We start from the raw sequence: 27,727 nt of genomic DNA, 5'->3' as shown, positions 1-27,727 counted from the left end.
TGCCCTGTGCTGCTGCCTGTCTGTGCCACACGCCTGAGGTTTCCCCATTCCCCTCCCTGCTCTGTACTGGAAGGAACCTGTGGGTTTTTCGTCAGAAAGGATCATGGCTCTTGCTGCTGTGGGAGGGATCTCAGGGGGCTTCAGAGGCCAAGGCTGTGGGGTGAGCAGCAGGGGTGACAGGCTTGGCCAGAAGCAGAGCCCTGCCCTCCTACCAGCAGCGCACAGAGTGGCTCAAGCGATGCGCTTTATTGAGGATCTCAAAAGCTGCCCCAACCTCCCCAGACAAGCCCCCAGTTTGTGCATGGGGTGAACACCCACTCTGCAGCCCAGGGCTGGGGGTGGTGGGCAAGGACCCTCCTCTTTGGCCCTTCCCTGGAGGTTAGAGGGCTCACTGTGAGGCTGCAGGCAGGGCTGCATGGCTGGGTTGCTTGCAGGGGCTGCCCCAGCGCTGGGTGTCCCCAGAGTGGCTGCTTGGGCTTGAGGCTGACAGAGCCCACAAGGGGATTTCAGGGAGCCCTTGGAGCTATGCAGCTGCAGCCTCCTTGTGCAGACACACTCCTTGCCCTGGCGATGCTTGGGAAGCAAGAGCAAGCTGGTTAGATGCCTGTGAGGGGCTGTTAGGGTTAGCTCTGCAGGCTCAGAAGATGCAGGTGCAGCCCACAGCAATGGTCTCCATGACAGTCTGGTACTTCTTGTGACACTTCTTCCTCCCAGAGGGCTTGCGCCCCACCTTGCCCGGCCCCTGGCAGAGCAGCCGGCGGACGGGCAGCCGGCTGTAGATGGGGATGCTGGCCATGGTGCGGTCCTCCTGCATCGTAAAGGGGTTGATGCAGCCGGTGCAGAGGCACCGGGCCTCGGGGATGTCTGCTGGGATCCGTGTTGCGTCATGGTTTATGCTGGAGAAGAGAATCAAGAGGAGGCAAGGGAGATGGTGAACCTGGCAGGTGAGATGGGGACAGGCAGGGCAATGCCACTGCAGGGTGATACGGGGAGCTTCCTGTGGGCTGGCTCTATGCTGCTGGAGCCACAGTCACTGCCATGCCCGCCAGCGTGCAGCCAGCACATGTGGCCCTGACCAGAGCCCCTGGCCCTTAGGACTGTGCCCCACACTCACCTGTAGGCCCAGGGGGACAGGCTCCTTTGGTTAGACCTCCAGAGCTGCAGGTTGACCTGGCACTTGGTGTCGCTTGGCTCAGAGCTGTTCCTCAGCTGGCGCACCATGTCCTGGATGCTGCGCTCGTAGTCCTCCATGGGGGTGTAGGTGTCATCCAGGCTCCAGGCCAGGGCGGGGGCAGCTGTGGGGGGCTGTGCCGGGCCCCTTCTCCTCCCCTTGGCTGACTTGCTTTGGTCTTTGGCTTCTGGCACCAGGACCATGGCAAAGGTGAAGATGCAGAGGAGAAGCTGAGGAGGAAGGAGGGTGGTGCGTGACTGCCCAGGCCTGCACAAGGGGTCACACCAGGCGATGGCAGGGCTGCATCCATTTTGGGGTGGCACGTGCACTGTGGGGTGGTGAGCACATTGTTGTGGTGCACCTGTAGCCCAAGCCCCAGGTGGTGCTTGTGGCTGCACAGCCCCTTGCCCAGGGACATGCTGGCAATTTGCATCACCCAGAGTGCCCCCGTGCTGCCCTGAGCTGTGCCCCTGGGGGGCTGCATGCTGGGAGGGACGTATGCGCATCCAGCTTGGGGTGTACCTCAGGCTCCTCTGGTTTAAAAGGCGCTTTAGAGATGAGACAGGCAAGAATGGGATCTTTATCCAAGCCCTCCTCTCCCTCCCTCTGTGCTCCAAGGACAGAGAGAGAAAGAAAGATGCTTTTTCCTTTCCTTCTCCCTCCGGCCTTGTGGGGCCAAGCTCCTGTGTGCTGACAGCTGGCAGGCTGCCCCGTAGCAAACAAAGTTGCTTTCTGTAGTCCTGCTCTTGCTATTCGCCTTCCTGCAGCTGGCCGAGGCAGCCCCACACCCTGCCCGCAGGTCCTTCTCCTGGGCAGCTGCCGTGACACTCGTCCCATGCTGGGGCCCGGGGCAGAAAAATCTCAGACCTGGGCTGTTCTCTCCCTCCTGTGCCATGCTGTCCCCTCGGACCATCCTGAATTTGCTCTTCAAGGCTGCTTTGTCCTTGTTGCACGAGGCATGGGAGTGATTGGCCCTGCAGGCCAACATGTGCATCTCCAAAGCAAACAAACCCAGGTAGCCATCCGCAAACAAGCGTGTCACTTATTCTATCACAGAAGACAAATGAGCAGCGAGCCCCGAACCACAGCACGGTCACCTACCAGGTTTGGAGCCCACTCCATCGCAGCAGAGGGATGTCTGCCTGCAGTGAGGCTGGCCCAGACACACTAGGAGCTAAATAGGGAAAGCCTCAGCCCCGCTGTGCTTTCCCAGAGGTGTGTCTGGCGCATCCCTGAGGTGCCAGTGAGCCTCAGGGCCGGGGGCCAGTGTGGTCTGGGACTCGGCCACTGCCTCCTCCCTGGGCGCTGGCTCCACCAGTGGCTCCAGCCATGGCCCTGAGGGACTCACTGGACAAAACCTGCCCGGGGAGGGGTTTGGGGCTCTGCTGGGGGTGACGGCATGGTGACATGAGCCACCCTAGCTCAGACCCATCAAGCGAGGTGATGGCGCCCCAGCACCCCGATGTTTCCGTCCCCTGCTGCTGCTCCCAGCCCCAGCAGCGTGGGCACAGCGGCTGTGCTGGCAGCTGGCCCTGGGGCTGTGCCCCGGAGCTGCAGGCTGGGGGTGCTCCCGGGGGCGTCCCTGGGGGTGCTGCCCCCACCCCAGGCCGTGCCATGCCCCTGCGGTTTCCCGAGGCCAGGCACTGGGGCGCGGAGTGCTGGGGAGGGGGAAACTGAGGCAGGGGTGGGGGGTGGGGGAGGGCGCAGCCACGGCCTGGACCAGGGACGGGGCTGGGGGCAGCGGGGGTCACTCGCGGCTTGGGGTCCCGGAGCAGCCCCTGACCGTGTCCCTGCAGCCGGGGGATGCTGTGCCGCACGGTGGTGCTGTCCTCCACCCAACCGCGCCGCCGCCCTGCAGCCTCCGTCCGGGCCCTGCCCAGAGCCTGCAGGGCTGGGAGCGGAGGTGCCTCGAGCTCACCCCGGGCGCACGGCGCGCAGCTTGTCCCTTGCTGCTCTGGAGGGACCTTGTAGGAGTCGAAATCTGCGGCCCCAAAAGCTGGGAGGGCCGCTGGCGGAATGCCCCCACTCGGGGCATGTGCCCCCCTCTCGAGGCTGCGAGGCCTTTGTGTGTTGTAGGGTGCGCGGAAATTTCCTCCTCATTTTCCCAGTGCAGGACCTGGACCTCTAGACAGAAATAATGAACCACAGAAAATGGGGTAAACCTCACTGCCCCCCCACGTGCTGCTGCATTTCCCCTCCCTTGAGCCCCCCGCAGCCTGGGGATGGTGCAGGGGATGTGGTGCCACTGCCCTGTGTGCAGGGCAGCCCCAGCCCGCATTAATGCTCCAAGGGCATTGGCCACCGCAGGGCTCTGGGGGCAAGGCCACCCTCGCTGCCAAGGCCCGAAGCTGTGAGGTGCGTGCACCTTGTCCCTTTGCAGGACAGGACGGGACGGGACGGGACAGGACGGGCATGGCCTGAGGCTCCGGAGCCAGGCGCCCAGAGGGTGCTGGGCTGCGCGTGTGCCGCAGCGCCTGTGTTGTGTCAGCGCTCGGAAATGCTGTTTACACATGAGAGAGGCTCAGAGGCATCCGCGCTGGGAGCCAATTACCCAGTTTTGATCTTTTTTGGTGAAAAGGAAACCAGGGCTTTTCAGACATGGCCAAATTTGATAAGCTGAGGGAGGCAGCTTTTCCCCAACAGCCTTGCACAAAGGAAGGGGCTGGGGTGCATGGCATCGGGGGTGAGGGGGGGCAGCCCCAGCCTCCTGGTCTTAGGGTGGGCCCCCCGCGCCCAGCTCCAGCTGTGGCACTGCCCTGCCAAGCTGGATGCTTGGGGATCAGCCCCAAAGTGTGGTGGGAAGGTGAGGGAGCAGGCAGCCAGGAAGGGCTGGAGCCCCCCCAGGGGGCGAGGGATGTGCTTTTGGGTGCTTGTGTACGTGCCCATCCCTGCTAGCTCCCCCAACACATCCCCACCTTCCCCACTGCTGCAGGAACCTTGATGGAAGACGGAGCCTGAAGAGTAGCAGCTGGCACCCAAATGGGGTGGCTCAGGTCTGCCAACCTCAGAGAAACCAGGATGCACAACTCCCAGGCGATCCACCACGAAATCCACTGTCATCGCTTCAGGCTCCTGGGTAGAGTCTGGGTGTTAGACGGGTTTGGGGCAAAAATGGCAGAGCTTGTGCCTGCTTGTGTGATGCAGGCAGCAGGGGGGGAGCACACCCACTGGGGAGCATGGGCCAGAGCACGTGGCAGGGGGTTGCTGGTATTGGCTGGGGGGGCAGGCTGGCTGTTTGCCTGCAGGAGGGTTCTTGCTGGGGTGGGAGCCGTGCTTCCACAACCCCCAGCAGCCTCAGCACAGAGCAGTTCCATGGGGCACGGCCTTTCCCCAGCCGTGAGGCTGCTCCCTACAAAAGCTGAACTGGGATCCTCGGCCAGATATGTGAGCCCCAAGCGGGGCAGCACCAGCCTCAGCACCCGCGTGTGAGCCCATCTGCAGCTGCACCTCATGGAGCCACGCCACCTCCCATAGCTGCATGAGCAACATTTTCCACTCATCAGAGGCGAGCAGGATGGCCTGGCCAGACCCAGCCCTGTGCCGCTACGTGGGAGGAGAGCTGGGGTTGGGGACACCAAAGTGGGGACAGCATGGGGCCCTCCACATCCCCACACCCCTGGGCAGGTAGCATTTGCCCAGCCAGCTGGCCCCGTGGCATGGTGCTCACAACCATATTTGCACAAACACTGCTCAGCACACCAGCAGCTCCATCTCGCCTGGGCCAGAAAGGCTTATTTTAAGCTCGCTGGAAAAAGAACATTGGTGGGAATTAAAACTCCCTTTTCTCAAAAATGGGAAAAACAAAACGTGCTTCATTCTGCCCACTCCTCCAGTTGCATAAATACGGAGACGTGTCCTGGCTACAGAGGGTGGCCAGGAATGCACTGCTGGCATTGAGAGGGGTCAGTGCCCCACCCCGGGCATCCATCAGCAGGACCCGGACTCATTCCCTCCCATGCCTGGTGACAGCAGTGATGTCCCCAGATGTCCCCTGGGGTTTTCCCACAGGGGGGCCAAGTGGGCAGGCGGGTGGCACAGGGCATCGCCCCAGCACGGGGGACATGTGCAGGAGGGGCGACCACAGCAGCCGTGCGAGGGGACGAGCTGTCGGCAGCCCGGGGCCTCACTGCTCCTGGGCTCTGTGTCAAAGGCTAATATTATTTATACAGCCCTAATCCAGCCATGTCAACAGCCTGTCTGCCTCCTCGGGCTTGGGGCCATCTGTAAATTGCACCCCATAGATAATGCACAGCGAACAGCCAGGATTTGATGTCGGGAGGCAGAGCCATGCACGCTCGTCCCTTGGGGATGAGCACCCAACCCACAGCACCCGACCCGCACGTTCTGGGGCCAGAGACATCGAGAGGTGGCTGCCGGCAGTGCTGTGCTGGTGGGAGGGAGCATGTCCAGCACATCCTGCCGCAGCCCCGCCAGCGCATCCATCAGCCCTCCGGCGTTTACAGCACGTTGCCTGTTACAAGATCCAGATGCACAGGTTCCTGCTGCCCCACTCCTCTCCTGTCTTTTGTTTTCTTTTTCTTTCTGCTCTTGGAGACAGAGCACCTGATGGAAAAAGCCTGCGTGCACTCTCGTTCCTAGAAACAACCTGCTTCCTTCCGCTGCCACCCTGGGGTGCTCAGGGGGAGGACAGCAGGGGCAGGGCAGGCACCAACTCTTGTCCCAGCAGAAGTCTGTTCAGTGACTCTGCCCCAGGTCCCCGTAGACAGAGCAGCCCCAAGGCTCTTCTCCAGGCAGGGAGGCTTCAGGGATGTCTGAAGCACCGCCTGGGCGTGGGTACCATCAGCCTGCCAAGCCTGAAGGGCATCTGTCACCAGACCCTGCTCTGCCTGTGTCCTGCTGCTCCCTGGGGAGCTGTGCCAGAAGCTGCACCTCAGGAGAGCCCCAGCCCTGCAGAGATGTTCCTCATGGGCCTGTGTGGCTCAGGAGGGCTTGAAGGAGCCATTGGATGGAAAAGCCCTTCCTGGGATCTTATGGGTCATGGGCACCCAAATGCCTGCAGCTGTACCCCATCCTGCTGCAAAGCATTGCCTTGTCACACGAGCCTGGAAAGGGGTCTTTACATTCCTCTTGTCTTGCCCATCCTGTGCTCCCAGTTGCTGCTGTTTTAGCCACTTGTGGAGGGCTGAGATCTGCAGAGCAGCTCAGGAAGGTCCTGAAGGTCACCTTCAGAGCTGCTCCAGCCCAGGCTTGCCCGTGAGCCATGCAGTGCTGCCCGTGTGGCTGGCACAGCACAGGCAGCAGGGCCGCCAGCTCCTGCCCTCAGTGATATATGGGCTGCGAAACACTGGCAGCCCCCTGCAATGTCAGCTAGCAGATTAAAAGGCTGTAAATTAGCGTGGTTGGGTACTAGTGGGGCTGGCTGGGGAGGGACATCTGCTGGCACTCCCCAGTCTCTTGGGAGGGTCAGAGCCAGCACACGCAGCCTCGCCCCCAGGGGGGCTGCTCTGCACCACTGCCCATGGCACCCCCGGGGTACCCAACACCTCTGAGCCCCGGGGCTGCTCCCCATGGGGCCGTTCTGGGGACCACCCAAGGGTCTGTCCCCTTGCCACACAGAGGCTGGGGTGGGAACGGGGCTGCCTGGGACCACCCAGCCCTTCATGCCCAGCCAAGTGGGGCAGGGAGTGGGAAAAAATTGCTTTGGTGGAGATACTGAAACTGAATGTGCTGCGGGGAGAGCTCGCTGGGCAGCATCTTAGTGAAGGAGTAACGAAAACAAACCCGCACCGAGGAATCCTGCTTTGCCCCAAATGTTTTTCTTATGGAGTTGTAATAAGACAAGTGTTGTAAAGATAGTAACCTTCTAAACATTACCTTATTAAGGCTTCTTAGAAACCACAGGGCACGACCCTTCTGGGTCATGGAACAAGAGAGCAGCATCCAGAGAACAAACAGAGGCTAACGTTACATTTTTCACTTCATTTAGGAAACCTGGTTTCTAATTATAGGGTTTGTTTAATGGCAGCATTTATTTGTGCTTCACTTGCAGCCAGCCACCAAGAGCAGGGGCTGCACGTCTGTGCGGCGGGGTGAGGGGCCAGGGGGCAGAGAGCTCCGGAGCTGCTCCCAGTGCTGTGGGTGCTCAGCAGAGCCAGAAGCTGGCCTGCCATCACCACTGGCCCATGGCCCTGCTTCTCCTCCCCAGCACCAGCCTTATAGCCACCTCTTGGACCACCCTTCCCCACTGCTGGTGTAACCTCCCCGCATCAGTTCTGCTTCCCCTGTTCCTTGCTCACTCCCCGGATGCTGTCCCCAGACCCGTGGGCACAGCTCTGCGCCTCACCCCGCCTGGCGCATACTACCCTCACTCCTCACATCATCAGCTTCTCCGTGACTTCCCCAAGCTCTGTCCTTCTGGAGGGGACAGGGGACACCAAATGCTGGCATACTGTCTCTGGGCAAAGCCTGGTGTGATGGCTCAGCAGCCTCGGTGCTGTGTCCACATCACAGGTGATGGGGACGGGAGGACTGATTGTGGCTGCTCTCCCCCTGCCCACCATGGCAGTGGGATTTCCCAGCCCCTCTGGGGCTGTGTCAGTGGAAGTCCTCCCCACCAGACACAGCCTGCAGGCCGGGCCCTGCGGGGCCCTTCCCAGGCCCCTCCAGTTCGCACCAGGTGCGCACAGCAGATGTATGCCCTGGCACGGCTGGTGGCTGAGTGCTGTCCCGTGAGCTGCTGGGGTCTCTCAAGGCCCAAGACCTCAGAACCTGGCTCTTTGCTTCCTCCCAGGTGGGTCTCCAGCTGGGAAAACATGAAGGAGAGGCCCTTGATTCCTCCCGCCTTGGGCTTCGACTAGCACTTGGTTGCTGCTGGCTGCAACAGACCTCACACCGCCTGCTTCCCCACTCCAGAGCCACACTCCGCTGCTGAGGAGGAGCCTGTCACAGCCCCACAAGCTGAAGCATCACTTGGGGGGGACTTGGGACCAGTCAGGACATCATTACCAAAAGCAGGGGTGCCCCCCCTTCCCAGCCATGCCCCCCGCACTGGCTGTGCCCTGAACTGACAGCCAGCGCGGGAGGATGAGGGCGCATCGGTGCGGCGCGTTTCTCTCTTAGCCGCCAGCTGGCTGCTGGTTACAGCTGTCCTCAGTGTGGGGCGGCTGCCATACATGGGCTCGTGCTTCGGGACGGGACAGGATGGGACGGGACGGGGCCAGCACGGCCCCACGGCGATGGAGTACCTGCGCTAAACCCCAAGGAGACGCACCGCAGGCACCCGGGTCCCACCCTGGGATTTGGGGTTCCACAGCCACTGCTGCCCTTGTGCCTATGGCAGCCCTACAGCCACCCCAGTGCCATTTTCCCAGGCCAGCTGGAGCTTCTCAAAGTAATGGGAACCACAAGCTGGTCCAGGGAGCATCTCTGCTTCCTTCCCCCACAGCCCCGCTGGTGGGACGGCCGCCAGCATCGCCCCGTGCCTGGCCCCGCTGCCAGACGGGCCCCCTGTGCCCCACAGGCAGGGGTCGGATGGGCAGCGGACCAGGGGGAACCCCGTTCTTCCCCAAAACTTTCTCCAAGCGAGTTCCCGTCTGTTCCCAGGCATGGAGCTGGCAGCAGGCGAGCGCTCACATCTCCTCCCCCCACACCCCGTCACCCCTCCTTCCCTCGCTCCTGCTCTCCCCCTCTCTCTTGCTCTCCCTCTCAGACTTAATGACTTCCACATGGGCCTCTGGCATCCTGAGCCAAGCCTCCCAGCATTGTCTGAAATCTCCAAATTTAGAAGAAATATGAAAATTGTCAAGCAGCCCTTCCTTAGGGGGTAAAACCAACACTCAGCTGAGCGGCCGCAGGTCAAGGCAGCAGCGCCACGTGAGGCACCCCAGCCAATGGGTCCCCTCGGCGCTCCTGACAGATGTGGCCATCGGCAGCCTGGCCTCCTCTTCAGCTCATATAAGGTAAAAAGAAAAAGGTTTTCCAGCTTCCGAGCCTCATGGAAGGAGTTTTCGCTGAGGGCTCCCATGCCAGCTGCTTAAAAAACCCCAGCTGGCAGCACGGGAATCCCAGTGGTGGGTTATAATGTGACGGCAGAAGGAGGTGGCCGCAGCCACGTCCCCGCGGCACAGCGCTGGCAGGTGTGGGGTGGCAGGTAGGTGCCCATGGGGGCTCCGGGATGGGGCTGGGGTGGGCAGGGGCAGTGGGCAGGAGGCAGGGGCACGGCTCCTCCAGCATCCCCTCTTCAAAGCCTGGGACCCTCATTCCCTCTGGTGGGGTGTCTCCGGGGCTGTGGGCAGGGTGCCCCTACCCCGTGTGTGCACACACAGGACTGCAAACCTACAGCTGTGCCTGAGAAGGGGAGGGAGGTGAACAGAACACGGCCACGGGGAGCCAGCAGGGAAATTCACTAGCTCAGAGGTAGTAAGGAGTGGCCGGAGCTGCACTGATGTCACAGGGTCCTGAGCAAAGGGGTGCCCAAAGTCAGCCCCGTGCCAGTGCTGGGAAAGGGTGCGTGTTGGGGCGAAGGGCTCTCCCGGCCTTCTGGAGGCTGAGCTGGAGAAGGAACTGCTTTTCACTCTGGGAACATATGGGATGGAAAAAACTGGAAGTCAGTGGTGAGCCCAGGTAGGGCCAGCTCCGGCGAGGAAAGTGGCCCCGGGCCGCTCTCCCTGCTGCGCTGCCCGGTGCTGGGAGGAGCGGCTGCAGGCACAGACAGGGCTCACTAGAGGCTCGCGGAGTGCTCAGACCACCCCACCCAGCGCCGACCAAGAGCACCCCACAACTAGCAGCTGCAGGACCCTGCCGCCAGCCCAGCCTGCGCTGCTGGCTTGCCTCGCCTGCCTTAATGCATCCCCCAGCCGGCACCGCTGGCGCCTTCCCAAGCTGCAGAGTTTCCCCTGCTCCTCTGCAATCTGGGTGAATGGTTGCTGCGTCCTCACCTCCCTGGCACTGCAGCAGTGGCTGCCAAGCGTGGTTGCAGCATGGGAGCCTGTGGCAGAGCCACCAGGCTGGCCACGGGGGTGGTGGTGAGGGCAGGGGGTGCGCAGCAGGCAGTGGCCAGCCTGCTGTCCCTGTGGGAAGCAAGCAGACAGGCACAGCTTGGTCCCCAGCTGAGCAAAGCCTCCTTGATGCTCCCCAGGCCGTACCCCACCTCTGCCTGTCTTGTGCCAAAACTCCAGACAAAAAGCACCGAGGTGCTCCTTGAAGCACACCGATGGGTCGCTCTGGTGTTTCATCTTTGGGGCAATGCCATCACCTCCCCGCTGCCGGCTGATGGGAGAGGAGTTAATTTCCAACAAACACATGCACATGCCTCTGCCAAAGATTTCCCAAGCAGTTATCAGCAGGAATTTGGGGAAGGCTGTGTCTAGACAGGCTGCAGCTCTGAGTGGCTCCTGGAAAGAGTGGCATTTCCCTCCATGCTTGTCAAGAAGCAGTCTGGAGATGATTAAGGGCTTTTTTTTTTTTTTTTTTTTTTTTCTCCTCTTCTTGGTCTCTCTTTTTTAACAGAGAATCTGCCTTGTTCCTGATCAGGATTTTCCAAGGCTTGTTCCTCCTCACCCTAGCAAAACCTGCTCTCACCAGGGGCTCAGCATCTTGCTGCTGCCCTGCTCCAGGGGCTGGGCAGGGGGAACTGGGTGTCTTTGGGCACCACATTGTAGGAGCTGGGGCTGTATCAACCCACAACGCCCACCCATGTCATTCTTTTCCTCCTGGCACAGCATGAGAGGGGCCCTGCCAGCCCAGGAATCATTACCGAGGGCTAGGAACCCCACAACACTCACAGGGCTAGGGTCCTGGGGGGGTACACCGGGGTACTTGCAGTGCCCAGTGCCGCAACCCACTTCAGGAGAAGTAGCACAGGCTTGTCTGTGGGAGCCGCAATCAGATAGCAAGCGATGAGGCAAGAGGCTGGAAATCTGAGCTCTGGAGCCATTTCACCATTCTTTGACCTTGGCCGGCTGCACACACGCACACAGAGGAAGAGAGCAGAGCAGACCCTGCATGGGGGGGAGGCTCCCAGCCGGGAAGCAGCCCCAGCACCCCTCCCGGGGCTGCAGGCTGGTGGGCGCTGGGGCAGCGTTTGCTGCTGCCTCGCTCTGAGCCCTTTCACCTACCAAGGGCTGTGCACATCCACTGTGCTGCCCCAACCCCTGTGCCACCACTGCTCTCTCCAAGGCGTTGGAGATGTGCTGCTGCCCTGCTCGGGGGTGTCCCTGCTGACACGGGGTCTGGCTGGGGAGCAGGGCCTCCTGCTGCTCCTCCTGCCCCATCCCAGCCGTGCAGGGGGTCAGTGGCCAGGAGGTGTAGGTGCGGTGCTGGCCCAGCTCCCCGGGCACCTCTGGCCCTTTGGCTCGGGGAAGGGACAGCACGTGCTGGCTGGTGTGGCACAGCCATGGGGACCACAGGGAGAGCTGAGTTCTGACTCCGTGTTAGGGACGTGGCTACTGCGGGGGTGCCCAGGGCTTCCTATCCCACACCCCTACCCCATAGGTGGCGTGGAAGCCCTGGGCTGCCCCCAGGGATGGGGCAGAGACCCTTCTCCAGCAGCAGCAGCCACATCCCAGCCATACACACACACATGCTGTGCAGCTGGCAGTGCGTGGGGCTGGTGCAGCAGTGCAAGGCCACATCTGCGCCCTCACGGGCTCAGGATGCTTAGGGTGAGCACCTTCCTGCTGCCAGGTTTAGGCAAGGGACGGAGCTGCTTTGTGCTGGTGGAGGAGCTGGAGATGGTCACAGTGCCATGGGGATGAGGATTGATATTTCTGGAAGCCTGGAGAGCCCTGGAACCAGCTCTGTGCCCGCAGTCAGGTGCCCGTGGTTTGCGTGCTTGAGCAACGCAGGGGTACAGCCACGAAGGTGGTCCAGGCATGTGGGAGGCAGTGAGCTGCCCCATCTCTTAGACATCAACAGGACTCACCACTGCCGAGCAGCGGCATGCTGCCTCCCCCAGCAGCTGCCTCCTCAGGAGGGTGCAGCCCCAGCTGCAGCGGTGCTGGGCTAGGGTGTGAGGGCTCCGTTAGGACCCTTTCCCTGTGGCTACAAGGCACTGGAAAACCTCAGCGAAGCAAGGTCTGTGCCCCAAAACTGCAGGGAGGGAATGCATCTGGGGCTCTGGGACCCACCGTACCTCGTGTGGGCTGATGCTGTGTGCTGGCCAGCAGGTCACCCGCTGATGTCCACGCATCAGCTCTGATTGCTGGTACGGGGGAAATGTCCTTCTGCCAGCCTGGGCTTCTTACCTGGCTGCTTCATCGCAGACTTACCCTTCCTTTTCTTCTCTCCCTGTCACCCTTATTTGATGGCTGTCTCGCTGAGCTGAATGCTCGGTGATCTCACCCGCGGGGACAGGCAGCTGTCCCCAGTGCTCTCCCAGCTACAGCTTGCAGTGCACAGGGCCGTGAGTGCCATGGTGTGCTCCTCTGCTCTCTGTTGGGGGCTGTGGGCTCATTTTTGTCCCTTTGAGGACAGGCTCAGCATTTCCTTCATGTTTCTCCTTTGCTATAGTGATGGCTGCAATTTCACCAGTTCTGCGAGGGGCAGCACAACCGTAGCACCCAGAGCCTTGCCGGAGGGACCCGAGCCCTGTGCAGGGATTTGCCTCCCGCTGTGGCCATGGCATGTCCCCACGTATGGGGACAGGTGTTCCCAGACAGCCCTGACTGCAGGTTCACAAGGGACAGCCTGGCCATGCAGGGAGATGGTGCCCTGAGAACCAGATGTGAGCTAAATGCTGTGCTGGATCTTCTCCTGTGCCTCGTCCCCTTCTTGCTGGGGACCCAGCCTATCTGGGGCATTTTCTTTCAGTGTTTAATGCCTCTTACTGACTGAGCTTGGCAGGGCTGGGAAAGACAAGATGGGGCCTACTGGGGAGGTGATTTATGAACTGGGCTCCTCTGCTGTGCAGGATCTGCTGCACACACACACACGCACTCCCCCTCTCCCTTGCTGGAGCAGAGATAAGATGATAAAGCCTTGATAAGCAGCCAGAAGTGATGGCAGCCTAATGAGCTCCAGCCACACCACAATCATGCCTTTGCCAGGGGGGAATTGGACCATGGCTTGTGAGGTCCCTGCCTCGCTGCCGGCCGTGCCGTGCTTGCCTCACACGGCACCCTGCGGGACCGTGGTGCAGAGGCGCATCCCCACGGCCACCCCATCACCTCCTCCCGATGGCTGTAGGGATGGGCGAGGAGCAGAGCCCGGCTGGGCTGCAGGGCAGCGGGGGAACCACACAGCTGCTGGAGCCCCAGCCCCGCTCCTGTGCCATCTGGGAGCTGTCCCTGCGGGGAGCTTTGCTCTGGGTTCCCGTCCCCTCAGAGGCTGGAGGCCGGTGACGTGACAGCCTCTCCCCGCTGGGACCTCACCCCTGCACCACTTCCTCTGGGCCGGGAATGTGCCGTGTAAACAGCCCAGCAGGGCCAGCCCCGGCCCGCTCCCACGCTCCAGCTGCTGCTGGGGTGACACCCGCTGGGCTCGCTCCGGCCCCCAAAATGCTTGCACCCCAAAAAACACCATCCTGCTGGCTTCAGCCAGGTGGGAGTGAGGGGGATGGGGCTGGGGGACCCCCCCAGGCACAGGGAAATAGGGGGAGGCAGTGCTGAGAGGGAGGCAAGATAAGGCTGGGGGAGATGGTGGCTGGGCTGGAGGCAGCAGGAAGAGCTGAGGCTGTGGGAAAGGCAGTGGGGTCTGTGGGGAGGTCAGGCTCTTCCATAGCTGTGCGCCACCACAATCCCTCCTCCCACCGCTCCTGTCCCACCAGAGGCTCCTTCTGCCCTACCAGCCCAGCTCTGGTGTGGCCGGAGGGCTTTTGGTCCCTCGCCACAGCAGCCAGCACCAGCAGTTTGCAGGAGCCAGCACAGGACCCAGCAGTGCCCAGTGCTGCTGCTGTGGGGGCAAGAAGAGAATTTCCTGCTGCCAGGCCAGGATTAGGGGCCTGTTCCCTGCCTGCTGTCACAAAGAGATGCCACTCGCTTTTGCAGCCTGGAGGTGACACACTCACCAGACACTGCTCCTGGCTCACCTTTCTGACAGCCTCACTGGGCCACCACCCTGAGCCTCAACAGGGATGCAGAGACCCCAAATTAGGCTATTTTGGCCTCAGCCTGGCACTGGGAGAGGAGCTGCATGCCCAGGGAGAAGGAGCACAAACCAGTTACATCCTTTCCCCTCTGCCCCCATCCCCAGCTCTAAGACACGGGAAAAAAGCCCCCCAGACCTGCTCCTTTGTTCTCAGCATTGTAATTTATCCCAGCAAAACCTGCAGAGAAAGAGCAGCATCCCCCTGGGCCCCCTTGGCTCGCCCCCAGCATGGGAGATGAGGGCTGCCCGGGCTCCAAATCTGCCGATTTGTCCATAAAAGGGCAGGCATTTTGCAGCCCCGGTGGGAGGATGGGAAAGGAAAGGCACTGCTATTTATAGCTGAGCATCGGGACCTCAGCCTGAACCCAGGGTTAATCAGCCTGGGACCAGATTAGGATCTCCCTTGGCCCCTCCATTTTCTCATAAACCTTTGATTTAATACTAGACTGGCCAGGGAATGAGGGAGGAGGCCACTGGGGCTGGTGGGGGCCAGGATGGAGATGCTGGGCGAGCCGGTGCTCAGCAGGGCCCCACTGGATGCTGTGCGTGACGGCTCTTCATGGGGGCTGATGCCTGCTTGTTTTGCAGAGCTCCAAAAAGCAGTGTCCCCACATCTGGCTTCAATTCCCATAGAGCTGAGTGAGCAAGAGCTGCCCCCCCTCTGTTCTCCCGGGGGCACCAAACACGGACCCTGCTTCAGGCAGCACTTGCCGGTGCCACCCAGCAGTATCTTGGCCAGCTGGAGGTGGCACCTGGGGGTTTGGGGGGCTGGAGATCATGGCTGGGTCCCTGGGTGGGTTTGGCTGGGACAGGGACAGAGCTCAGACCTGCATGGCACAGGTGCCAGCATCACCCAGTGCCTTCTGTCCTCCCCAGGCATGGGACGGGCACAAAGCCCCCGCAGCAGCGCCGTCCTGCCAGGATTCTCTCGGCAGCAAGCACAGGCTGAGGCAAGACTTGGGCTTGGGCCCTCGCTGCTGGAGAAAGGAGGCTGGGGAATTTCAAGGAGGAAACAAATCCCAACTGTTATTAAAAAAGGACATTTCCTGCAGGAGCGGCTGTGCTGGAGAGGGGAAAGGGCACTGTGTTGTAACCGTGGGGAGGGCCGGCGCTGGGACCGGCTCTGACGCAGCCCAGGACCGCCACCGAGGGAACGGGCGGCCGCTGGCGCTCACTCGGCTGGGGACACAGCAGCACAGAGGCAAAGGCTGGAGGTGAGCATGGCAGCAGCCGGGTCCGTGGGCACCGAGTCGTCGTGAGCACTGCCCCGCATGGGCACCCTCTGAGGAGCGCCTGGCTGGGCAAGCGGTGGTGGCTGGTGGCACGTCGGGGGCACCGCGGGTCCAGCCCTGGTGTGTCCTGTGGGCACGCGGCACATCCATGCCGTGCGAGCAAGGGGACGAGCAAAGTGGGGCTGGTGAAATTAATGGGCATGTGCTCATTATGCGGGGGCAGGGCTGTAAACTTCGTCCTGGGAGCAGCATGTAAGCGTGTCTGGGCATTACGGGGAGGCTGAGCTCGGTGGCTCCGAGCGCTCCAGCTGTCCCCACAGCCACATGGGGGGCACGGTGCTGCGAGGGGATGCCGTGGGGCGGTGGTGAGGCTGGAGGTGGGATGATGCCCCCACCTTGTGCACACATGTGCCTGGCAGGGCTGAGTGCTTTACTTTGGCTGTTTGGTTTGGAGAGACTGAACACAGGACGGCAGCTGCATGGCACAGGGGTGTGAGCCCCGTTTCCCTGGGAAACTGGGCCAAAAATGAGAGCAGATACAAGGGGGAAAGGGCAGGCACCCTTTTTTTGGCTTTTGCTTTTTTGCCCCTCCTGAGGATGATGAGGCCGCCATGAGGGCAGAGTGGGGAGGATGAGGGCACCTCCTTCCCCCAGGCGAGCGCCCGGCAGATATTCTGCTTCCCATTGATGGGATGCGCAGCCCAGTGCATTCCTCCTGCCTTTCACGGTGCTGCTTTCCCTGCTGCCACCTCCCCGGGGATGGCAGCTGAGGTCCCCAGCCCCACGCTGCGGGTGAAGAGAAGTCTCCAGCCTGGCCTTTCCCACCAAGCTGGCCAGGGTGGTGGTGGCAGGCAGGGACAGGGCTGTCCCTAAATCCCATGCAGGGCTGGAGCAAGGCATCTCCGATGGCTGTTTGGGGCTGGGGACGTTCCAGCTTGCCCACAGGAGAATGGGACTTGTCCCCAAGGACCCCCAGAATTTGTGGAACGGGCGGCTTCGAGCAATCTTTGACCTATGGAGCAGGGCATGCTGGGCTGGAGCTGAGCAGAGGCTCCGTCCCTCAGCGCCAGCTGTCCACATTGCCCAGCCAGTGGCCTTTTTGGCCGGTGGCTCACCAGCACTGCTGGGCTGGGGAAACCACAGTGTGAGCAGGGAGGCTCTGAACACAGAGGTTGTTACAAGGTTTTATGGGTGCATGGGGCTGCTGGCATTGCCTGGGGACATTCTGGTGGTGCCCCGCGGGGGTGGTTGTGTCCAGCTCCCAGGGAAGGGAGCACAAGAAAGGGCTGGTGGTGGGCAGCCAGAGGAGGAGTGCCTGGGGAGGCACCACTGGTCACCCCTGGCGGGCAGCACCGGGGTTGCTGCAGGGCTCGTGGCATGACCTGTGGCTGCACTGTGCCCCACAGGGGATGCACGGCAGGGAGAGGTCTCTGGGTGCCTGACCCCCTGCTCCTTCACACCAGACCCGAGCCCCTGGTCGAAGCACTGTGCCGGAGCCCCACCGAGACCCTGCCTTGGGGGTGCCAGGGGCCTGAGGGGTGCCCCAGGTCACACTGCCCCACACAGCCCCACCTGCAGCCCCTGGGGACTCATGGCCATGCTGACTGCCACCTTCTGTCTTTCACAGGGACGCGTTCCTCGCTGGAGCTGCTGGAGGTGCACCAGGACTGTACACCCCTGGACAGCAAGAGCCAGGCAAAGCCAGCACAAAGCCGGCAGCCCCCATGAGCAAACTAGCCCCAGCTCCAGTCCCCACCACCCAGCAAGCAGGAGGACTGGCTCCTGGGGCATGGGGAAATGCTGAGCCAGGCATTGCTCCTTTGTGAGAAGTCACCGTGCCCCTTCACGGGGAGGTGCTCCTGGGGCATGCACAGTGCTAGGAGTGCAGGAGGCTGGGGACAGGGCTGAGGCTGGGCTCTGCCGTGGTGCAGGGCAGGGGGGCAGCAAGAGGAGGCCTGCAGGCAGCCCTGCCCCACAGCACTGGGCCCCTGTGGCTGTTCCTACACTTGGCCAGGGCTCAGGGCCTGCCTGGCCAGGGCTGGGAGCAGGGATAACATGTGCCAGCGGCGGCTGCTCCCAAAACTCCCTCCTGGGTGACTCGCGCCGTGACATGGGCACCAAGGCTGGGGCACTGTGGGGCTCTCCCCTTTCTCTCCTCCCAAGAAACCCGGGGACGGCAGGTTGGGGCCCTGGCACAGGCACTGGGCTCTTTGTGCCCCGGTTCCTGGCCAGGCACAGCCCTCCCAGGGGCCGGGGGGGCTGGTGCCGGATGCCGGGGGCCGCACCGGAGCTGCACCATCTGCTTCTCGTCAGGCTGCCGGGAGCGCCGCAGCTGCCGGGGCCCAGCAGCGGGACACTGCAGTGATGGATGGTCTGTTTATCACGGCTCGGCTCCACTCAGGATGTTAGTACTTGCCTGCTAAAGACATTTCTGGGCTTGGCCACTCCCTCCATCCTCCCCCTCCTCCTGCTCCCCCCAGACCCTCTCCCTTGGGGCCACAGTGAGGGAGCAGGGGGTGCTCAGGGGGTGTCCTTTGTATGGCCCCTGGCCTGTGTCTGAGCTCCTGGAGCTGGGGTGAAGCCTTCCCTCGGGTGCTGATGGGGACAGGGATGGGTAAGACCACGGGGCTTTCACACGTTCCTCATCCCATGGTGCCTGAGCTGGGGGGGGGACTCGCCCTGGGAGCAGCATCCTGGCATGGGAAGGGGCGTAGGGCAGGGAGGGAAGCACTGTGCTGGACCCCCCATGCCCACACTGTCCTGGGGGTGTCCTGGCCCTGCTGAGGAGCAGTCCTGCATCCTGGAGCCATCCCAGCAGCCACATCCCTGTGCTTTGGGACTGCCAGCAGTGACACCCCAGTGCTGGATCCAGGTCCTGGATCCCTCAGAAGCACCCTTGGGATGCACAGACACCAGTTTCCAGCCTTTCTCCCAGCACAGAGGTTTATCCCAGCCCATGCTACAGCCTACCCGGCCATGCCCTACCAGCTCACCAAGCCCCCAGCCCCTGTCTGTCCCTGCAGCCATGAAGTCTGGCTGTCCAGCAGAGCAGCCAGACACAAAGCTGTGCTGTGGCACAACGTGCAGCGAGGCAGCGAGAGCGGCCGTGGGCTCCTCCATGTCTCCCAGCCCAAGGTGCAGTGCTGCATCTCTGGTCAATTGGGAGTCTGAGATGAAGCACTGTAGCTCGGGAAGGGAGGAACTGTGCCCTGGGACCCCTGGACCACTGCCTGCCGCCAGGACTGATGGAAGCAGATGGATGAGCAGCCGGACAGGAGCACAGCTCGTGGCTGGGGGGCAGGGCTCCAGGGGGCTTCTCAGGGCATAGGATGGGAGCAGGACTGATGGTAGAGCTCTGCCCCTCCATCCTGCTGGTCTCTGGAGCCAGGTTCCCACCACTGAGGGAGTGGGGAGTTCTTCCAGACATGCTTTGGATACAGCCCTGCAGTCTCCTGGCTGGTGGGAGAGCAGAGGGGAGGGTGCCTGCAGGCAGCCAGCGTATCCCCAGGAGACCCCAGAAGGATGCTGAGCCCCATCTATGGGGAAGGGCTCATCCCACAGCCCCATGACTCTGCAAGGGGAAAAGGGAGAGGAGGAGCCCACAAAAATCATCGAGGGGTCTGGAGGTTTCTCCTTTGGCCGAAGGACCCCCCTGTGTCTGATCAGGACCCCCAGCCTGGCACTGGCCACCAGCAAGGGAGTGGCACAGAAGGGTGGGGGCCATGCGTGCTGGGGGTGCTGCAGGGGGACAACAGGGATGTGGCAGCTGCCAGAGGAGGGGATGTGCAGGGCAGGGACTGGGGGAGAGCCACGGCCGCCGTGCTCTCAGGGTCCAGTTTTCCCAGGAATCCCTTAGGCGCTCTGTTGGGGATTCCTGGAAATACTGTTCTTGGGGCCACGGCTCTGCATCAGGAGACGGCCCGAGCCCGAAGGGAAGCCACAGCATCTGGAGGAGCCAGGGACAAGGTATGGGGTCATGCCTGGGGGCTGGGAGCGGGGGTGGGAACCCCACAGATGTGTGGTGGCACACTGTCCAGCCCAGGAAATCCCAGTCCCCAAAGGCTGGGGGATGATGGATGTCCCCTTGGGTCACAGCCCCCTGCAAGAGAACACTGGTGGTGGCCTTTCACCCTGCTTCTGCCCTTTGGTGCCCTCCTGGAGGGGTGGGTCTCAGCAGGCCCACATGCACGTCACCTCGCCATCCTTGCACCAATAAAGGTCTCAGCTTCAAGTGACTCTCCAGGCCGTTTCTTCGGGACTGGCAGCAGCGCAGGGCACACCGCGCTCTGGTGTCGCAGTCTCGCGAAGGGAAAGATGCATCCTGCAGGCGTGGGATGGAGGCAGAGGAAGGGGACAGATACGGCAGGCAGCAGCAGGCAGCCTGGCCAGGCAGGGACAGCAGGTGGCAGTGCTGCCTCGGCTACAGCAGGCAGGGCTGTGCTGCCCTCCCTGCCTGCCCTGCAGGGCCCCCCCTTCTGCCCTTACCCCACGCAGCAGCAGAACCATCCCCACGCCGCCAGAGAGGCAGCTGGAGTCCCCTTTCCCATGCCCACAGGGGTCACAGGTTCCCCATGGCCCCCTCTCCCTGCCAGCCCTGAGATGCCTGCGTCAGCAGCGGGACGTTCATCAGCACCCAAACCCGTCACCGGGGTGACCCCCATGTCCCCCTCATCCCCTGCCCGCTGCTCGGCCTCTTCCTGAGGGCTCCATCCCATGCAGTCCCCTACCACGTCCCCAGCACTGCAGCCTGGTCCCTGCTGTGTCCCCTGCACCCACCGTGGTAGCACCCCCTCTCCTGGGGGCACCCCAAAACCCTCGCTCTGCTCCAGGAAGGACACAGCTGGGGAAACCCATCCCCCATGGGAAGGAAAAGTGGAAATCACAAAAACCTTCCTGGAAATTCCAAATCGAAACCCAAACTGTTCCCACCCCTCCCCGTTCCCCACTTCCACCCCCCCCCCTTTCCCTGCACTTTTGTTTTGGGGTGGCTCCAAGCGCTCCATTTCAAGCATTTCCAAGCAGTTTGTTTGGATCCCAGCTGGGTGAGGGGGGTTAAATGGCATGCAGTTGCAGGCTGGAAAGCCACTTCTCTCTCTCACACACACAAATTAAAAAAATACGGCACTTCGTTCAGGAAATGCCAACTCAGAGAGTTTTGACTGTTTCCTCCTTTCTTTCTCCGCCGTTTTTTCAGCCAGAAACATGTATCAAAGCTGACCCTGCCCACAAGAGAAATTTGCTTTGGACAATATTGGCAATCCGTGGCCAAAAAGAGCCGTTTCACTGAGAATCCCCAACCTGCCCCCAGCCTGCCAGCAAACCAGCTGCCCCAGCAGCTGTGGAGGAGCAGCAATCTCCTCCTCAATAATAAATCAGGGCTGGGTTTTGTCTCCCCACATTTTGTGACCGCCTTTCATCCCATGCTGTGGCAAAGCCTACCTGACTTACTGCCCTGTGGCCGGGGCGGAGGGTGCAGGCCCCGCGCCCAGGACATCTCCCTGCAGTGCCACCTTGGGCTCCCGCACCCTGTGCAGGGGCTGCTGGCGGCCCTGCACACACAGCCCAGGGCACTGACCCATTTCCCAGATAGGGAAACTGAGGCACAACTCTCCTGCTGCACTTAAAGAGCATTCCAGGGTCCCGTGGCAGTGCAGGGACATTTTGGGATGTGCTTTGGATTTATCCTTTCCTGCCAGCCCCTGTGGAAGCAGTATAGGGCTCCCCCTGGGATTTTCTCCCAGCTGCCATGCCACGGAAATGAGAATTTCCACCTCTCCCCACTCCACCCCGCCATGGCAAAGACTGTGCTCAAACACCAAACACCTGGATGGGAACACACCGCCTTGTGCTGGCACACACTGGGCCAGGGCTCTGGGAGGAGCACAACCACCATGGGGGTCCCAACGCTGTAACAGCAGGAAGGTGAAGGTGACAAGTCTTGGTGGGAATGGCAGGGGGGGTTTTGCGGGGCTCCCACTGCACAATCCACCCGGCTCCAGCAATGCAGCATCTCATCAAGCTTTGGGGGGCTCAGCCCCACCTCCCCACCCAACAGAGGGCTTTCCAGGGCTGCGGTAGGTCCCCGGCACAAGCTGTGCTTCCTGATAATGACCATGGGGGAAGCCACAGCTGCCCCTATCTGAAGTTAGTCACAGGCATTGCACCCTCTGTGCCTCAATCTCCCCACTGGCAAGGCAGCATCGGCACTGAGTCACGGGGAGCCGGGAGCAGCAGGAGCAGGATGCAGCAGAAGGGCTGGGCAGGGCGCAGGGCTGCTGCCCTGGGGCTCACAGGCAGTCTCCCTTTATTCTCCCTCTCTCCTTGCAAGACCAACCCGTCTCCAGGACCTAGCAGGGTTCCCAGGGACATCCCAGCAGCTCCGGGGAGGCAAGGCTGAGCTGCCACACTCCCGTTTTTGGGCAGCTTTCTCTGCCCCCTCCAAGATTCCTACAAAGTCATTGTCTTTGCAACAGCTCAGCAGCTGTAAATCCTCCCATGCCTGCAGGGAGACCCCAGTTGTGCTTTCCTGCCTCCTCTCATGGCTCCTTTGGAGCCATACATGCTGTGCTACAAACCAACCCCCCAAAAAATATTAGGGGGGTCTTTGGCTGCCTCTCTAGAGCAAGAGGCAGCAAGCTGGAAGCCAAACCCCAGCCCCTGGCCCTATATACCCAGGCTGGGGTCACAGCCTTGCTGCCCACCCCATCCCACCCGAGGCACTCAGGTGGTGCAGGGACCTTGGTTGATGCCAAGGCCGTCACGTCAGCAGCCTGGCCGTCCCCCTACTGCCCCAGCACTCACCAGTGGGGCCATAGAGAAGCATCCCAGTGCTTCCCCAACAGGCATCAGCAATCGGCTTAAACCTAATCCCCTGTCCTGCGCTGGCCCCTATGCGGGGAGGCCGATGGCACCCACCCTGCAGGGCCCCGGGGCAGCACCCATTGCACTTTCATCTGCTGTCAAGTGCCGAGGGGATCTCAAGGGGGGGAGCAGTGGGCGCTGCCTTTCCCCGGCTCCAATGGTGCGACCCTGGCCGGGTGCTAGCCTTGTGTGCAGGCACCCTTGGTTGTCCCCACACTGGGCAGCATGGCCCTGGTGACGCTGGCACTGCAGCTCACATCCTGTCGAGGAGCCCTGAGCCAGGAAGGTCTCACAGGATGAGGGCTTTTCACACAGCAGATTTGCAGAGATCAGTGCAGCTGGGGGCAGGCAGGGGTGTGTAGGATCCCACATGAGCCCACAGAAGCAGGATGAGCAGCTGAGCCTGGCTGCACCCCCAGGAGCCCTCCTGACACTTGGGAAGCTGGAGGGGAGCAGGTGTAGGAGGGCGACAGGCACAGGAGGCACGGAGGGGGTACAGACACGCTGTGGGATGCAGGGCCCCACCCCAGGGCTCAGCCCACTCCCAGCCCAGGCTCGCAGCCGCCTGCCTGGCCCCGCTGACTCAGCCACGCTTTCCTAGCCTGCCTGGTGCCTGAGCAGCCGCCGCGCCGCGTGAGAGAGTGCTGGGTCAGCAGGGGAGGGGTGCTGAGGCACAGCACCGATGGAGTGGCGATCTCTCCCCGGCTGGCTGGGGAACACCATGCTGGCTTCATGCAGGATGCAGCACCAAACCCCGTTCCTGTCCCTTACTACATGCTAGACGGGGTTTTGTTGGAAGCCCGCACCCCCCAGCCCTGGTAGCATGCAGAGGCCGTGCCCAGCCCTGCCCTGCGGTGGGAGGCACGGCCGTGCACGCTCAGCCCGACGCAATGCCCGAAAGCCCCTCCGTCAGCAACTCGCAGCCGTCCCCACCCCTGTGAACAGGCCCAGCAGCTCCAAACCTGCTGTGCTGGGCCAGCCGGCCCTGCTCCACTCCCAGCCCAGGAAGCTGGGGCTGGCAGCAGCCTGGGAAATCAACAAGCACCCAGGAGGGCAGGAGTGGTGGTGGCTCCACAGTGGGTTCCCACCTCTGATCCCTCCTCTCTGAGTTCCCCGGGGGCTGGGGCCAGAGGCCAGCTTTGATCCTCCCGTGTAGGGCCACGGTGCTGCCCTGCGGGGCTCCAACAGCTCCCTGCCCCCCTCCCCAGCTCCCAGCACCTTGGGGGCTGCTGAGCACCAGCATTGGCTCAAGGCACACCTTGACCTGGGCTTTATTGGAGTGCTGAGCTGGGGCACCGAGTCCCAGCATAGCATTAACCCCACCCAGGATAGACCCCAGACAAGAACAAGCTCCTGGCAGCACGGGGCTGCTCAGACCACCCTGCACCAGCCCCAGTGAGGCCGATGGCAGCAGGAGGGTGGCCGGCCCCAGCCTCCCTACACTCCCAGCTGGACTTTGGAGCCAGCCCAGACATCTCCATGGCTCCAGTGGTGAGGGGCTAAGCAACACAGGCCCAGGCAAGGGAGAGGGAACAAGGTGAGCTCCCCACCTGGCTCAGCTGCATCTGGGCACCCCATGGCCGCCCCTGTGTGTGTGGTGACAGGAGAAAACACCAGGCACCGGTGGGACACAGGCCCGTTTGCCGTGCTCAGACATCCCCTTACAGACAGGGCCACATTTCCACCCCGAACACGTTATCCCCACTGCAGTCCACCCTCTGCAGGCAGGCACCCTTCCCTCCCTCACGCACAGCTGCCCCAGATCAGACTCTGGCTGGTTGCTGCCTCCTCCCAGCCAAGCAAGAGCCAGCCTTTGACAGGCCCCAGGAGCCAGCCCGACCCTGCCCAGCCCTCCTCAGCTTCACACAGCATTAAGCAGGGCACTGGAGCTGGAGCAGTAGCAGGGATGAATTTCGTCACCCAGCCTCGCAGCTCCTCCAGGGGTCTGTCCAGCCTGGAAGGATGAGGAGGAACAGAGCAACTTTGTACTTGCCCTCAATTAATGAGTGACACACTTAAGGGAAATCTGGGCTAAGTGGGATGAAGGGAGCTACAGAGGGCTGCTAGTAGTGGCACGGCCTTGGAGAGGATCAGCCGCAGAGCTGCAGTTTGGCATGGGACAGAGAAGCCTGTCCTGAGCACTATAAGTCCCCTAAAAGTTCCTGTAGCTGGGGAGAAAAACACAGTCTGGAAACAGCCTCATGCTACCGGACACTTCTTCTCTTGCAAAGGCAGAGGATGGGGCAGAACTTGGCTCGTGCACACTGAGACAAGGACAGGCCTGAAGCTCAGGCAGCTCTCACAGCCCCACTGGCAGGGCTTGGCCCTGCCGCCCCCTCACACCCTGCCATCAGCAGTGCAGTGATGGCCCCAAAGGCTCTGTCAGCGCCCTTCAGGCCTCTGCAACAAAGGATCAAGTCCCACAGTCTGGTGCTCCACAGAGCATTGGCTCCTACAGGCCTGGCCTAGACTCTTTTTTGTCTAGGCCTGCCTTCCTCCCCTCACTCCTGCCTGGGAAAGACACCAGTGTAAGGCCCAGGAGATAAATCAGCATTTCCACCACTTGTGCCATGGGCCCTGCTCTCTTCCTCCAGCCCCTGTACCAGGGGACATCCCCCTCCACCAGCCAGGGCTCCAAAGTGCTCAGCACCAGCCAAGAGCAGGGTGGATAGGAGGGAAGGGGCAGCCAAGGCAGCAGGAGCAGGGGGCAGGAGGCCACGGCAACAGCCATGCCCAGCCTCATTTCCCCCCCTGCACACAGTGAGGAGGGCAACAGGGCTGGAGCCGCCCTGCGGGGCAGGTGTGGGCACTGCCCTGGGGCAGCAGAGCTGGAAGCAGCGCTGGCCTGATGAAACGCTGCCAAGAGCAGGAGCAGTGTTTCAACTCGATGGCAGCTTGGAGAGGTAGGCGTTGGTCCTGCCTGGCAAGCACATTAAGGCAGCAGCACTTATCTACGAGGACACGCCGTGCGGGCGTGCAGCTGGCTCAGGAAGGTGCCACCTGCAGCAGCAGGCTCCTCGCCTGCAGGGCAGAGCCCAGGGCCCAGACACAACACCCACAGCCTTCGAGCCCCTCTTACAAGCCAAAGCGCTTCCCACACTGCTCTCAGCTTTCCGTCAGCGACACCTCCATACTCCAGCTGTCAGGCAGAGGCAGGCTAAATGCTGGGGATTACCTTGCTCCTGTTGATGCAAGCTGGAGCAAGGAGCTTAGTCCCTGCTCAGCTCCCCCTGAAAGAGAAGCTGTGTTATTTCCCCAGCTACGCTACAGGGACCCAGGAACGGAGCAGGCTGCTTTGAGAGGGCAGCCAGACCAAGCTGTTACCCAGCAGAGGTTTCTTTTAAAGACTTCTTTCTGACGCTATGTGCAAAGCACCACAGCCACGTGGCTCTGCAGCAGGTTAGCTGAGCAGGCACAGACATGGCTGGGTGGAGGAGGCAGTCCCCTGGCTCAGACCATGCTCCAACCCATTCCCATCTCACTAAGGAGCTCTCATAGCAGGGCTGTGAAAGCAACAGCTGGCCTCCAGCCTCACCACCACCCACCCTGCTCACCTGCAGCAGGGGAAGGAGCAGGGAACATGGGTGAACCCAATGGCCGCAGAGCAGGCACGCAGGTCTCCAGAGCAGGGCAAAACCCTGAAGACGCTCAGTCAGCTGTGGCAGCTGGAAAGCTGTCAGAGCTGATGTGGAGCTGGTTCAGCCTTTAGCTCTGAGGATGGTGGCTAAGAGGATGAGATCAGGACTTCAGCCCCAATTCTCAATTACTGTGGCAAGACCAAAAGCAGTCGCAATCCACTGGGGAGGCTGCCCTGCTCTCCCAGAAGGGGGGATTTGGGTAGAAGTTCTTTCCTGGAAAGTGCTCCCTGGGGTTTAGGATTCCCTCCTATCCCAAAAATCTCCCCTTGCAACATGGATCCCAAGTACCCCACATTCCCACCGTGGCTCATGCACATTAACAAGCACCAGCAGCTGGCAAGCTATTTAGGGGAGCGGGACTGCTCCCGGCCCTTAACTAGGCACACTGGTTTCCTCACCCCACTGTCCTGCCAGCACTGGGGCCAACAGCCCCACCACAGCACAGTGCATGCCATCGGCTTCATGGAGCACACAGCAGGCACTGCGACACACCCAGGAAGAACTGAGCTCATCTCTACCCAATTGTTCCACTATCTTAGCATTTAAACTTTGTCTTTGAGGTTATAGCGGGCAGACAAGCTGCCATGAACAGACTGGGTGATACACACCCCTGCCATAGGGACGCTGTGGTTCCAGAACCCTCCTGTGCTGTGCTGACACACCCTAGGGAGGCTCCACGTACCCTGCTCTGACTGCACAGCTTGTAGGGACAAACACTCTCAGCTGCTCTCACTTGCCAGGCCTAATGCTGGCTCAGAGATGAAGCCACCTCACTCACCAAACATCCCCGCACTCTCCAGGCCCAGGGGACAAGTTCTTCAGGGGAAGCACAGCAAGGCAGGCTGCTCCCACCCATGAGCTGAGGTTCCCCCGCATTCCATGCATGGTGTGCATGAAGTGGGGGGCAAACACAGCCCCAGCCCCCTGCAGCAGCCATGGCTGTGCTTGCACCAACTTGGGCAAAGAGAGCACCGCTGGGCTCATCTCCCCAGCCTGCCTGGCTGCTCTGCCCAGCCCAGCACCACTGATGGGGGGTGTGCAGCCTCAGGACCTCTTGCTTCCCCTGGGGGGTTACACCGGTGTCCCCTGAGAAACAGCAGTGGGTCCTGGTGCTCGATCAGTCTGTGTTGGAACAACTGCTTCCTCTCCCTCCTGCCATACCCCGCCAAGGGCAGCAGATATGTTTAAACACACCCTGCGTGGAGATGCACGGGCACAAAGGTGTGCCTTGTCCCAACACTCAGTGCCTCCCTTGAAAGGGATGATCAGGAAGAGCTGCGTGGCCGCAGCCGAGCCAGCCTGCCCAGAATGCAGCCACCAACCCCTCTGCAGGTTCCCGAGGCAGCCTCCCCACACAGCTGACAGTCCCAACAGCCTTCCCCCAGGAAAGGCGGAGTACAGCAGCACACAGATTGGATCCTGGGAGCTGTCTGCATGTCAGGCAGCAAAAAACAAGCCACTTCCAATCAGCATCACATTGCCAGGCCCCCGCTCTGCCTCCTGGGCTCCAGCACAGCATGCTGCTTGCTGGCACCAAAGGAAAGCCCCCGCCTGCAGAGGGCAGGCAGCAGCAGGAAGCCTCCCTGCCAACAGGTACTAGGAAGGTCAGGTGATGCAGTATAAAAAGCTATCACTATGAGGAGAAAGGTCATTTAGCAGAGTGACTTACGACCATAATCAGTTTATAGGATTTGTTGAGAGCTTCAGGCTAGCCAGCCAGGAACTCGCTGCAGCCCTGTCAGCACAGCTTCGGCACAGCAGCAACTTCCCACGCCTGGGCT

General features: G+C 61.6%; 1 protein-coding gene and 1 long non-coding RNA gene across 2 annotated transcripts; one reads left to right on the top strand and one right to left on the bottom strand.

Annotated features, from left to right (window-relative positions):
- Positions 1-491: 491 nt before the first annotated feature.
- Positions 492-27,727, bottom strand: IL17B (interleukin 17B). Its single transcript, XM_005009332.6, has 3 exons — positions 27,616-27,727; positions 1,115-1,401; positions 492-896 (listed from the first exon to the last, which is right to left on the bottom strand). The coding sequence occupies exons 1-3, from the start codon at positions 27,619-27,621 to the stop codon at positions 638-640; spliced, it is 552 nt and encodes a 183-aa protein (XP_005009389.2). The 5' UTR covers positions 27,622-27,727; the 3' UTR covers positions 492-637.
- On the top strand, positions 9,097-19,678 carry LOC110351750 (uncharacterized). The gene is made up of 3 exons (XR_011803320.1): positions 9,097-9,281; positions 15,268-15,429; positions 17,075-19,678. It is a non-coding gene; the product is annotated as an uncharacterized lncRNA (long non-coding RNA).

This window comes from Anas platyrhynchos, chromosome 14, assembly GCF_047663525.1.
Source record: "Anas platyrhynchos isolate ZD024472 breed Pekin duck chromosome 14, IASCAAS_PekinDuck_T2T, whole genome shotgun sequence".
NCBI classification, from domain to species: Eukaryota; Metazoa; Chordata; class Aves; order Anseriformes; family Anatidae; genus Anas; species Anas platyrhynchos.
Note: the sequence above shows the minus strand (reverse complement) of the source record. Positions and strands in the feature narration are given on the sequence as shown.